Source organism: Macaca thibetana, chromosome 8 (assembly GCF_024542745.1).
Source record: "Macaca thibetana thibetana isolate TM-01 chromosome 8, ASM2454274v1, whole genome shotgun sequence".
Lineage (NCBI taxonomy): Eukaryota > Metazoa > Chordata > Mammalia > Primates > Cercopithecidae > Macaca > Macaca thibetana.
Genome location: NC_065585.1, coordinates 565,422 through 578,175, shown reverse-complemented (window position 1 = coordinate 578,175; position 12,754 = coordinate 565,422). Strand labels below are relative to the sequence as shown.

Below are 12,754 nucleotides of genomic sequence, written 5' to 3'. Positions count from 1 at the left end.
CCACCAATTGGGTTTCTGGTGTGGCTTCCCAAAGGGGCTCTGGGAGCAGTGTGACCTCTGAAATCAGCAAGGAGCAGGGAGTTTGCTGGGGGACCATATGCATGTACTTATCCTAAAGAAATGGGAAGGCTGCGGTCTGGTTTCAGGAACCAGTTTTAAAAGCAGGGATCTGGACTAAGCCAGCCAGCCTACCCGAAGCCAGGGAAGACAGGGCTGCAGGTGTCCTGTCTCCCAGCCTCATCTGGCAGGCCTCCCCAAACATTTGCCTGTCCACCAGCTCTTCCTCTTTGCCGAGTCATGTAGAAAGGGACGGGACCAAGTGACCTTGGTGTTTGTTTAAATCTTGCCCTAAATTGTAAGTCATATGATTATTTAAAGTCACTAGAGAAAAATAAGCACAGCAATAAAGTTTTAATGGAATAGCTCTGGCCCAGGCGGAGGCAGTTCCCAGATGTCTCAAGATGAGTGTGAACCCCAAGAAGTTGGGGGCGTTATCTGGGCCCCTGGGATCCATTCCCTGGGTAAAAAGGGTTGGTACGTGGCTCCAGGCCTGGCCCAGTCAGCCTCCAGCAGGAAGGCTTCTCAAGTGGAGAAGGTTCTTGGCCTCAGATCTCAGGGCGCTGCTACTCACGCGGACCCCCCCTAGATGCAGATTGGTGTAGAAAGGCCTGCCAGAGCAGGGATGAGGGCCCCAGGCTGGAAGAAGCCCAGAAATCCTTTTACCAGAGGACACCCCCTAATCCGCTGGGCAGAGGCGGGGTGTCACACGCAGGATTCCGCGACGACTGTAACTGCCTCCTGGGCGCCCCTCTGTGTGGGAGGCGGGGAGGGAAGAGGATGGAACGCCCTGTGCCGCCTAGGGCACAGTGCGAGGCCCAAGCTGGTCTCCGGGCGGCCCTTGCGCACCTCTGCAGCACTGCGACCCGGTGCCTGTATCCCCCACGGTCTCCTCTGCTACCCACGAGCGCCGGTCGGTTTTCGGCCGGGCTCAGGGAGGGCGTGGCCTCCGCGTTCCCCATCCCCCTCCAAGACCCACGCCCTTCTCGGAGCGCACCAGGGTCAGAGCCAGGGTGGTCCCCGACCCCCCAGTCTCCCCACGCCTGGTGACCTTGGGCCGGGCGTCCCCTCACCTGACGCTCCCGCGGCGAGCGGCTCCCCCGCCGTGCAGGTGGCGGCCCCGGTCCGAGCAGCGGCCGGGCTGGGAGGGGGCGGGGGACGCTCGCGCACGCGCACCAGAGTCCCGCGCCCGCCGCCTGGGCCTGACGTCTCCAGCGCGGGCCAATCCGGAGGGCGCCGGAGTCTGGTGCGCGGGAGGCGCGCGCCGGGGGGAGCGGAGGGTCCGGGAGGGCCGGGCCGCGGCAGTACCAAGGACAGCGCCAGATGGGGAGGCGGGGCGCGCAGGCGCACTAGGCTGTCGCGAGTGCGGGTGGCGCGGGCTTTCCGGGGCGTGGGGTCCCGCGGGAGCGGGGTGAGGGGCGCCCGCGGCCTCCTGCCTTTCCCGTGGCCCCGCTCAGGGGGGCCGAGCCGCGAGCAGCAGCGGGGCCAGGTCCATGGTGAGGGCGAGGCGGCGGCCCTGCCAGAGCACGTGCGAGGGCAGCGCGGGCGCGCCGGGCCCGTACTCGAAGCAGGCGCTGAGCTCGAAGGCCAGGGCGGAGCGCACCAGGCCCACGCCGCCCGCACGCTCCGGCGCCGGGTGGTACAGGCGCCCGTTGGCGGCCAGGGGCAGCAGGCGCGCCGGCTCGAAGGGCACGGCCAGGGCCTCACCACCGCCGCAGTAGGAGAGGCGCGGAGGCCTGTGGTCCGCGGTCAGCAGGTGCGTGAAGACCACCGGCCGGTCCTCGCAGCGCAGGAAGTTGCGCTCTCTGCCGCAGGGCGAGAGGAAGGGGAAGGCGGCCTCGTAGCGCCCGCTGCGGTTGGGTCTCAGGCGGGAGAAGAAGGTGACCAGGAACTGCGGGTCTGGGGGATGAAGGGCGCGGATGCTCAGCGCGCTGGGCTCCCAAGGCTGCCGGGCCCAGGACCACACCGAAGGCAGGCGCCGGCGGCAAGAGGTTCGCCTGGCCTCACTCAGCGGGGCTCCTGAGCGCAGGACGCCCATTCCTTGGTGCGCTGGGCCCATCGGCAGAGTCGGGAGCCCATCCGGGGCTGCCCGAAGGGAGAAAGAAAGGGCTGGGGAGGAAGGCACAACATTACCTTTGAAGCAGGTGATGAAATTCTTCATTTTGGAATCATCCAGGAAAAGCTGCAAACAGAGGGCCGGGCCATGATGAGTCCCAGCGTGCAGGGGGAGGCTGGGAAGCTCGGGAGGTCCTGAACCGGCCCGAGCCCACTTTTCCTGCTTGTCTGTGCACACCGAATGCAGGGAGGCTCGTGGAAGGTAAACCTGGGGGCCCTGCCGACTTCTCCGCATCTATGCGCACTTCTGCTCCCTGGTCAGTCAAGTCTTTCCTGCACGTTTTCCCTCTTTTCAAGTTTGTAATCAGTTGTGTCACCTCCTCCGCGGAGACTACCTGGCTTGCTGCCTCCCGGACACGCCGCTGCCTTTGACAGGGCTTCCAAAAAAATGCGCGGCGGCCCGGGTGTCTCCCTGGCAGCGGCGAGAAGTCAGCGCCAGGGCTGGGGGCTTGCAGGGCAGAGTCCGGAGCTGCACGACGCAGCAGGGACGCGGCCCGTGTAGGAGCCTCAGCCGGACCGACCCAGCTCCCGTCTTTCCAGCGCGCGCTCCTCCAGCTCTGCAGAGTCCAGGTCGCCCACCCCCCCGGCCCCGCCCACCCACGTGGGACTTCCCTTCGGCCCCGCCCCTCTGGCAACTGCCGCGCCCACAGAAACCCTCGCCTCCGGCCCCGCCCACAGGCACCTCTCCCGGCCCCGCCCAGAGACCTCTCCCGGCCCCGCCCCTCGAGCAACGGCCTTGCCTCCTCCCACCTGGCCCTGGTGGTCCACGTAGTAGAAATACTCGCGGGTCTGGGGTTCGGGCCGCTGCCCCTGCGTGTAGGAAACGCCCCCATCCCCGCTGCAGGGCCGGGCTCCCCGCGACCGCGCCAAGGCCAGGCTCCGGAGCGCCCCGCACTGCGACCACATTCTCCTCCCGCGCCGGAAGCGGCCAGCAGGTCACGCCGAGGGCGGTGCCGCGCGAACTCGCGCCCGCCCGCAGCAGCCCCGCGCCTCGCGTTCCGGTGGCGCCCGCCTCCGCGACCCGGGCCCGGCGCTCTTCCCTTTCCCTCTGGCCTCGGGGGCTCGCCCGCCCTGGCCTTCTGAGCGGCGTACCCAGCCTCGCCCCTTCCGGTCGGCCCCGCGTCTCTTCCCGCCCCCGGCCGCGCCCACAAGGAACAGGAGACGGCGCAGGGTCCATGTGCACTTTATTCACTCGCGTCGTCGCCTCTCGGGTCCATGCGTCTGGGCGAGCGTCTGAGCCGGGCGGGACCGCAAAGGCCCCGGGGCCACCCGACTGAGGACGCCGCCCGGGCCTCGGCAGGGCTGGGCCTTTTGTTTTTAATAAATAAAAACGGAACTCTAAAAAATATATATATAAAAACTGGGGAGAAATTAAGTTTTACAACAATTGGAACTCAAAATTCCAAAATGGAAAATGTACAAACTCGGTCCCCCAGCAGCTCTGGCCTCGAGAACAGGCAGTCCCGGGCGCGGCGTCTTCACGCTCGTCAGCTGCAGGTCGGGGACGGGGATGGGGTAGAGCTTGGTTTTTGGTCAGAAGCCAAGAAAAAAGATCGGAGAAGAAAAGAAGGAATGACCTCAACTTCCTCTGCACGGAGGACAGGGACGGCTCAGAGATAAATAGCATTTAGGTTAAAACTATGTCATTAGCAAATTTAGTTCTTATATCTTTCCCTCTATTTATATCTCTATACACAGGTGGGCTGCGATGCAGGATTGATTCTGGATTTATAGTTACACGAAGAAAAAATACTCTCGCCCCTCCCCCACCCTGCCCCCAGAATGCCTGCCCAGCCCTGCCCCCTACCCCAGAGGACTTTGGTTTGGGGGCCCCCACCCCACCCACCGAGAGCCTGCCAGACCCCGGGCCCACTGCCCTGGAGCCCCCAAACTCCTGAGCAGTCACCAGCTGGGGACCACGGGCCGAGGAAGGGAGAGGCGGCGGGACAGGTCGGGAAGCTCCCCCGGGGCTGGGAAGAGCTGCAGGTCAGGACAAGGACCGGAGGAAGGGAAGGAGACGGGGGCGGCTGGGCAAGGCCCAGGCCAGGACGCGCAGGAGCCACGGGGAGGCAGCCCGGCCCCACGGAGGGCAGTGTCGCTCGGCTCCAGGACACTGAAGGCACTGAAGGCACTTTCTCGGAGCTGACCTGGGGCCAGCGGAGGGCGAGGCGGTGCCCGCGGGAACTGGCCGTGAGGTGGGGGGCCAGAGGCGCCCTCCCAGCCGCTGCTCTGCCCTGGCTGCACCCTCAGACCAGGCAGAAGACGTGGGGAACGCCGGGGCCAGGGGCCTGGGGGAGGGGAGGGGGTTGCAGGGCTGGGCCGGGCGATTCTGGCCCCTCTGCCGGGAGAGCGAGTGCGGGGTTCGGCCTGGCTCAGGGCGGCAGGACGTCCCTCCTGTCCCCGGGCGCCCCCACTACAGCACACCCTCCATGAAGCTGGTGTCCAGGTGCTGGATGAGCACGCGCAGGAAGGACATCTCCTTGCGGGTGTTCTCGAAGATAACGCGCGGGTCGTCGGACTGGCAGCGCAGGCAGTTGGGCGCCATCACCATGGCCAGGTTGCTTACATCCATCTTGGTGACCGCGACGTTGGCCGGCTGCACGAAGACCTGGAGGAGGAGCGAGGGTGGGCGCGGAGGGGCGGGGGCGGGGCGGGGAGGGGGAAGCGGCGGGGACCCCCGCGGAGGGAAGTACCTGCAGGAAGCGGATGAGGTAGCAGAGCACCATGCGGTTGATGCGGGGCAGCGCGTGCACCACGGCCACCGCCGCCTCGGGGCTGTCGTAGTGCGCGATGCACTGCTCGTAGAACTCGTGCGGGATCAGGGGCTCCTCCAGCTCCCGGTACCACAGCTTCAGCAGGGATGCTGGGGACACAGCACGGGGCTTAGCGGGCCTGCTCGGCGGGCACCCCTGGACCAAGTGGGGTTCTGTGGCAGACACGAGGGGTGCTGTGGGTGACAGGCTGGGAGGGCCGGCCCATTCTGCACAGGGCCCATCTGACCCGGCTGGGCCCGGACCCCAGAGGGCCTTTCAGCTCCTAGGAGCCTGAACTTGATCCTGGAGGCGTGGGGGTCACACCAGCAGAGACGTGCGAAACAGGGTTTTTCTCAGGAGTCTGTGCAGCTGCCCTGAGGGGGTGTCTGCACAGCAGGCATGGCGGAAGGGCACAGGGCAGAGAGCAGCAGGTTGGGAGTGGGCTGCATTGCACAGGCAGGCCTCGGGGTGCCCCGAAGACACCTGCGGAGACTGTGCAATGGGCAGGAAGGAGGATGTGCTGGAAGTGACTGGGAAGCCATCATATCACTGGGCAGGAGGCAGGATCAGGGTGGACTCCAGAGGTGGAGACAGGGACCCCTTAGCCACAGCCTGAGCCAGGCCTGCTCTGCTGCAGTGTGGAGGACTCACCAGGGACGTGGGGGTCTTCCAGGCCTGTGGGCACCTTCCACTGGTCCACCTGCAGCTTCAGAGCATTCACCTCGTCAATGTCCCCAGGGACCCTGCAGGGCACAGGGCAGATCTCAGGCAACAGGAGCCTCCGCTGCGGCTTCATGATTCCGCCTGGACACTCCCTTTGGTCGGCCCCTGCTGACCCCTGGAGGGAGCAAAACCTCAGGACCCCCTGCCACCCCAGTTGGCCTCTTTCCCACAAACATGGGTGGATGGCACTCTTCAGGATTCCTGCCCCACACACCTGGGTCCGAGTGTGGTGTTTCCCCAGGCCACCGTCCCTCCCTGGACCCCTGCTGGCTCCCTGTGTGGATGCCCTCACCAAAGGGCCACTGGGGCTCAACCTGCAAGCCTCAGTTTCCCCAGCTGGCCTCCTGGGGCCTAGGTACCCCTTGCCCTGACAGGTGAGTCACGGGAGTGGGTGGCACCCTGTGCCATCCCTGTTCACAGACGAGGGCTGCCTGTCATCTGAGGCTCACACCCTGGGCTGCCCATGGCTGGTGTCCAAGCACGCTCTGGACCGCTGGTGGCCATCTGCAGGGGCGCCCTCCCTGGCTGGCTGTGCTTCCTCTTCAGAATGGGTCCTGTCCTCTTTCCTGGCCTGCACACACTTGGGGTCAGCTTCCACACTGTGGCCCCAACCTTCCATCTGCTCTCAGGTAGGGGTGGGGAAGCAGCCCAGCAGGCCTGAGGCTTAATGGCCCCTACATGCCAAAGATGCATGGTGGACACACAGCTGTGGCCCCCACACCCGGCGCCCGGGGTTGCCGTGGCACCTGAAGATGCCCTCTGTCTGGTCACCGTTGAGCGCCAGCACCTCCTCAGAGAGCCGTGTCTGCACCCAGGGCAGCTGGCGCTCAGGGTAGCGCTCCCTCTGCATGCCCATGACCTCCTGCAGTGCGCTGCCAAACATGGACGGGCTGAACACGGCGTTCTTGGCGTGCCGGATCTCCTCCACGTTGGGCTTCTTCAGCCCCTGTGAAGACAGGCTCTGTCCTGGTCTGGCCTGGCCGTCCTGCTTCCAGCCCTCCTCGCCCCCAAACCCTAACTCCTCCTGGGCTGCCCCTGGCTCTGCCTCCCCTCCTCTCATCCCTGTGAACTCCTGGCTCCAACTAGAGCTACGGACAAGCCCAGCTCCCCGGCCGGAGTCACTGTCTACAGCACCAGCTCGCAGGGTCCCTTGGGAAGGTGGGAGTGTCCCTTGGGCCGGCCAGGGCTGTCAGGGAGCATAGCACAGACCAAGCTGGCTGAGCTGGGGTGAAACTTCCAGAAGTCTGTGGCAGGGCTGAGAGCCCTGGGGAGGGGTGTGATGGGAACAGTGCATCAGAGAGAAGAGGATGTGGGGAAGGGGCCAGGCTCTTGGGACAGGTACAGGGAATGAGGTCCTGTGGCGCGGTCTGACTGAAGCCCTTTGCCTGCCTTGCTCCTGAGCCTGGGCCTGGGAAGAGCCCCTGGGGGAGGGTACAGGTCAGAACACGGGGTCAGCCCGGCGCACCCCACCACTCACCTAGGTGGGCTCTGTGTGGCACCCTCTGCCCTTCTGCCCCACACCAAACTGCAGGCAGGGCTCCTGGGGCTGTCCACCAAGGGTCTCTGTGTCCCCGCCTGCCCTCCCCGGCCCCCCAGGTGCACCCATACCTTCTTGGCCCCGGTCAAGGCTGCCTTCTGCAGCTTGTGGTAACAGTACTTGGCATATGTGCTTATCGCCACCCCTGGAAAGAAATGGGACCCGATCAACCTGGTGTGGATGTGTGGGTGTGGGGCCAGAAGAGGGGTGAACAGACGCAGGTCCTTCAAGGTCCCTGGGGGGCGGGGCTGGCCGGGCCCCAGCCACCCCCTGCCCAGCGCAGCAGGTCCTCACTCTCTCAGGCAGTGTCCTCTAGAGCACAGACCCAAGGAGCACTTGCCCACCTGCGGAGGGACAGGCTGGGGAGGAACCCCTGTGGCAGCTCCACCCGCCCTCCCACGGCCCCACAGGAACAGGAAGGCAAGGACCTGGGTCCGAGGGCCTCTAGACCCCACTGCTCCCTCCCTGGGGCCTGACCCAGACAGCTGTCCAGGTACTTGACTCTTCTCTGCTTCAGGCCCCTCCCTGGCTTTTGGGCTCTGGGCAGGAGCCCCTGGAGGAGTCATTTCCACCTACCCAGCACCCACAGCCAGTGCTGGGGGAGGCAGACACTGAGCCATCTGGATAGCAAGCCCAGCTCTGCTGCAGCCCTGGGCCTGAAGTACCACCTTTGGGCTCTTCTGAAGGACTAAGGTGGCAATGAGAAGGCCCAGTCTTTCCCAAGGGAGGGGCTTTCTAAAACTCAGCCCCTGACAGCAGGTCCCTGGGGGGAGGGGCAGTGTGCCTGAGTCAGCACCTGGGGAGGGACTCAGGGACCTCAGCCTGGGGAGTCTCCAGACACAGGGCCCAGGGGAAAGCGCCAGAGGGGAGAGGATTCCCAGGCTGGGTCTAGAAGGCGCAGCATCTTCCTGCTCCAGGTGGGGAAGAAGCAGATGAGAGAACATGCCAAGAGAAGCCGTCTGGGACCAGGGGAGCCATGGACCTTGGACAGCTGGACAGGACCCTGTGCTTCTGGACATGAGACCTGCCCCAGCACCCAGAGCCTACTGCCTGCCAGGGTGAGGGGGGCCTCTGGATCCTGACCCCCAATCGGAACGTCTTTGTCTTCTTTGAAGGAGCAGTTTCTAGTGGACAGCTGAGGACACGGGGTCCTTGGACCAGGTTCAAAAAGCACACACGTCTTGAGTCCATCTCTAATTGCCACAGAAGAGTGACATGTGACTGCTAACAAGACTCTTTTTTAGAGTAACCAAAATGAATTTTTTCTTCATAGATGTTTAGGTCCTAGGAAATCTGTCATGGTCCTTGGGGCCGCAGGTCCTGGCAGAGGATCTGGCCCCAGCCTCCAGCGTGGGACCAACGGTCTGGGCAGGCTATGAGGTACCCTCGTTTTTCTAGAAGGGATGGTGCCCACACACACTGGACCCAGGCTTCAGAGCCCCAGGAAGGCGGCAGAAACCCAGGGCCTCAGCTCAGCAGTTGGGACACAGAGTCACTAGGCCGGGGGGCCTGGGGCAGACGGCAGGGTCTGGCCTCCTGCTTGCTGTCCCTGCGGGAAGACAGGCCCTGATCTCCTGTCCCCTGGCCCCTGGTGGGACAAACACCCAGCCCCAGCCTGCTTGGGACCAGGACACCCTCCAACAGTCTGCGACTGGGATACACTGGGGCCACCGTTTCTCAGCTGATGGTGAGCATGATGCAATCTCTCTGTGCCTCAGTTTACTCCTCTGTAGGATGGGGACCGTGACAACGCCTGTCTCATGCAGTGCTCAGCAGGCAGCTGCCGGCGTCACGAGTGTACTGGGTAGGCCAGGGACTGAGGCCACACTGCCCCACCTGCAGCTTCACTCGGGGTCAGGCGGCCTGTGCCCTAAGGTCTAGAAAGCTGGGGATGACTGCTGCTCACGCTGCATCGGCACAGGGCCAGGCACCAAGGTGTCTGCTGACCTGTGGTGTGAGAGTGGGCAGTGCCCATGGCCAGCCCAGGGAGACCCTCACCTGTGTGGGGTGCTCTGCTCTGAGCCCACTGCCCTGATCTGGCCTTGCCTGACCTCAGCCCTCATCACCATCCCCCTCCGGCTGCAGGCAAGCCCACGTGGGATGGCTGCCCATGGAGGGACCAACAGCAGCAGCTCTCCTAAGGTCTGTGCTGCTCTGCTCGGTGGCCAGGCCTGCCCCGGGGACCTTAGAGCTACAGGACCAGGTCACAGGTCTCCCAGGTCGCCAGGTGTGGCCAGGGCCTCCTGGTGTTGACCCTGCTCGCCACTTGACACACTCTGGGCTGCAATGTTCCACTGGGCTCCACTCCAGGCACAGGGGAGTCTGCTCCGTGCTCTGCCTGGCTGCAGCCAGGAGACTTTTACGGCCAACGGTGTCGGTCCAGCTCTCAGGCCACCAGACACCAGCTCAGGCAGGAGCGCAGAGCTCCTTCTACGCTGCCCCAGATGGAGGGGTCTGAGGATGTCTGTGACCAGGAATCTCACCCCTACCTTGCAGCTGGCCCTCTTCTCCCAGGGTCCTGGGTGAGACCAGGCTGGGTGACTCGGGACTGGGTCACTGTACCCTGGCACAGACCTGTTGGTGGCAGCCTTGGAGGCGCCAGGGTGAGGACAAGTCCCCAGCCCGGCAGATGCCATCCTGGCATTCCCCACGAGGGCCCTTCATGCTCCTGTAGCCTCCTGCTGGCCCTGAAGTTGGCCCTAAGCAAACCTCATCCACAGAAAGCTTGCTGGCACTGTTCTGGGCCTGCATAGGCAGCATGCAGTCAGGGATGGCTTCCTGGAGGAAGGGGTGCCTAAGTTGAGTGGTCTCAAAGGAAGTGAAGTGGAGCAGAGAGGTGGTGGCGGAGCTCTAGACAGACGAGTGGGCATGAGGCACCAAGTGTGGCAGGACCACACTGCAGGAGCGGGGAAGGTGGCCCTGGAAGCCTGTGTGCACGTGTGCGCACAGCTGACTTGGTCTGACAGCACAGTTCTCAAAAGGGCACAGCCCTGGGTTTACAGGGCTTTCCTGAGCCAGGGCCTGGGGGAAGGTGGAGAGGTGGAAGCTGTGTGAGTGTGTGGGTGGTGGGAAGGGTGCTGGTGGGGAGGGTAGGGAAGCCCTCCCCCAGCTTCTGGGGGCCCACCATCAAAGCAGGGGATGGCTCCTTGCTGATTCTGAATGCAGGCTTGGCTCCTGTGGCCCAGGGGCAGCCCTGGGCTGGAAGACAGGGCTGAGGGGTACTTGTCTCCAGGGCACCACACACCTCTCCACCTGCAAACTTCCCTGTGGGGGTCAGGCCCACTCACTTACCTGGGGGCACCTCCAGTAGCCCTCGGCCAGCAAGTCCTCATGCCCCCACCCCATCAAGAACCCAGCAAGCAAGTTGGAAAAGACTCTGGGCAGCACCAAGACAGGTGTGGACAGGCTTGACCTCTCCAGGGGCCCAGTCAGTCACCTGGGCCCTCCAGCTCGCTCAGGAGGCCACAGGCCTGAGGTTAGTGGCCCCATCCCCCCCGCCCAGAAGCGGTTAGAGAAGAGAAGGCCAGGCGGCCGAGGCTGGAGAGCAGAGCTGTGCAGACGCAGCGCCCAGGGGCTGCGGGGAGAGGCCCTACCATCCGGCTCTTCAACATAAGGCTTGGGTTTCTTTCTCAATTTGGACTTCTTCTTAGTGTTTCTTTCCAGGAGCTCTTTTATGTGCTGTGTCACTGGGGAGCAAAGAGAACCATGAGGACCACAGAACACAACGCTAGGAGCCAGCGCCCACTCAGCTCCCACACTTGGCCGGTGAGCAGGCCCCTGGGCCTGTTGGGGGCTCACGCTGTTTGGCTGGGGGCTGAGCGTGTCTGGGGGGACGTGGCTGTGTGTGTGAGTGGCAGAGAGGTGCCAGGGGCCCTTCGGAGCATTGTGTGGGCTGGGAAGCTGCTGTGCCTGTACTGGCCTGAGTAGAGGTGCAGGGAAGGCATCTGGGGAGTTGGAGGAGAGCAGGCAGCATCTGCCCTCTGGCTGGCAGCAAGGCTGGGGCGGCCATGGCCTGGGCTCTCTGCCTGCCAGTCAGAAAACCAACAGAAACAAGTGGGCGAAGGCAGCTGGCCCCAAGCCAGCCACTGCAGTCAGAGGAGGGGTTCCCCTTAGGCTGATCTGGGCCTGCCTCCTGCTCTGCACAGCGTAACTCCGCCCTGTTGCCACCGGCCTTCATGACCTAGCTGAGGTCATGGCTGCCAGGCTTCTGTGAGGTGCCATCTCCTCCCCCTGCTCCGTGCCAAACTCTGTAGGAGAAGTCACTGTGCCCCGCCCACACCTGAGGGGTGGGGTTAGGCTCCAGCTCCTGGAGGGTGGACATGTATGTAAATTATTTGTCATTATTCTGCACAGATTTATCTATTCCTATCTACTGAATTATTCTTTTTTTTTTTTTTTTTTGAGACGGAGTCTTGCTCTGTCGCCCAGGCTGGAGTGCAGTGGCCGGGTCTCAGCTCATCGCAAGCTCTGCCTCCTGGGTTCACGCCATTCTCCTGCCTCAGCCTCCCGAGTAGCTGGGACTACAGGCGCCCGCCACCTTGCCCGGCTAATTTTTTGTATTGTTTTGGTAGAGACGGGGTTTCACCGTGTTAGCCAGGCTGGTCTCGATCTCCTGACCTCGTGATCCGCCCGTCTCGGCCTCCCAAAGTGCTGGGATTACAGGCTTGAACCACCGCGCCCGGCGAATTATTCATTTATATCAGTATGGACTCACGGATTTTTTTTTTTTTTTTGTGAGATAGGGTCTCACTGTGTCACCCAGGCTGGAGTGAGTGGTGCGATCTCAGCTCACTGAAACCTCTACCTCCTGGCAACCTCCACCCACCGCAACCTCCACCTCCCGGGTTCAAGAGACTCCCACCTCCCACCTCAGTCTCCTGAGTGGTTAGAATTACAGGCATGCGTCACCACCTCTGACTGATTTTTGTATTTTTGGTAGAGATGAGGCTTTACCATGTTGGCCAGGTTGGTCTTGAACTCTTTTTTTTTTTTCAGACGGAGTCTCGCTCTGTCGCCCAGGCTGGAGTGCAGTGGCAGGATCTCAGCTCACTGCAAGCTCCGCCTCCCGGGTTTACGCCATTCTCCTGCCTCAGCCTCCCAAGTAGCTGGGACTACAGGCGCCCGCCACCTCGCCTGGCTAGTTTTTTGTATTTTTAGTAGATACGGGGGGTTTCACCGTGTTAGCCAGGATGGTCTCAATCTCCCGACCTCGTGATCCACCCGTCTCGGCCTCCCAAAGTGCTGGGATTACAGGCTTGAGCCACCGTGCCCGCCGGTCTTGAACTCTTGACCTCAAATGATCCACCCGCCTCGGCCTCCCAAAGTGCTGGGATTACAGGTGTGAGCCACCACGCCCGGCCTACTTATGGATTTTATTTTATACTTGGGTTATAATCCAATGGGTCTTTATCTTGTTGCTCAACTTGCTCCAGCCTTGGCCACTCGGAACTCCTTCCGCTGGCTCCTGTGTCCCTGTGGCAGGCGTCACCCCCACCTCTGGCACTTTCTCACTTTTGACTCCATCTCGTATTGTATATGCCCTGCACCAGCCCTGGAATCACCCACTTCT

The 12,754-nt window shown here is 63.2% G+C and overlaps 2 protein-coding genes across 8 annotated transcripts in view; both read right to left on the bottom strand.

Annotated features, from left to right (window-relative positions):
- Nucleotides 1–392: 392 nt before the first annotated feature.
- Nucleotides 393–12,754, bottom strand: part of C8H8orf82 (chromosome 8 C8orf82 homolog) — a 152,134-nt gene continuing 139,772 nt past the window's right edge. Inside the window, exons 1-4 of one of the 5 annotated variants that reach the window (XR_007728158.1) lie at nucleotides 2,923–3,262; nucleotides 2,191–2,239; nucleotides 1,131–1,956; nucleotides 393–810 (exon numbers count right to left, since the gene is read on the bottom strand). Coding sequence is in view for 4 of the 5 variants with exons in the window: in XM_050800956.1 (XP_050656913.1) it covers nucleotides 1,511–2,239; nucleotides 2,923–3,078 (885 nt within the window). In the remaining variant the exon portion in view is untranslated. Of the gene's footprint in view, nucleotides 2,240–2,922; nucleotides 3,263–12,754 lie in introns of those variants that run through there. The other 4 variants (XM_050800957.1, XM_050800959.1, XM_050800958.1 and 1 more) reach the window with 4 other exon arrangements.
- ARHGAP39 (Rho GTPase activating protein 39) overlaps nucleotides 3,340–12,754 on the bottom strand; it is a 144,219-nt gene continuing 134,804 nt past the window's right edge. For 2 of the 3 annotated variants that reach the window (XM_050800836.1, XM_050800837.1), the window contains exons 7-12: nucleotides 10,779–10,871; nucleotides 7,257–7,330; nucleotides 6,395–6,594; nucleotides 5,577–5,668; nucleotides 4,866–5,035; nucleotides 3,340–4,780 (exon numbers count right to left, since the gene is read on the bottom strand). In XM_050800836.1, the coding sequence (XP_050656793.1) occupies nucleotides 4,586–4,780; nucleotides 4,866–5,035; nucleotides 5,577–5,668; nucleotides 6,395–6,594; nucleotides 7,257–7,330; nucleotides 10,779–10,871 (824 nt within the window). In that variant the 3' untranslated portion in view covers nucleotides 3,340–4,585. The remainder of the gene's footprint in view (nucleotides 4,781–4,865; nucleotides 5,036–5,576; nucleotides 5,669–6,394; nucleotides 6,595–7,256; nucleotides 7,331–10,778; nucleotides 10,872–12,754) is intronic. The other variant, XM_050800839.1, reaches the window with a different exon arrangement.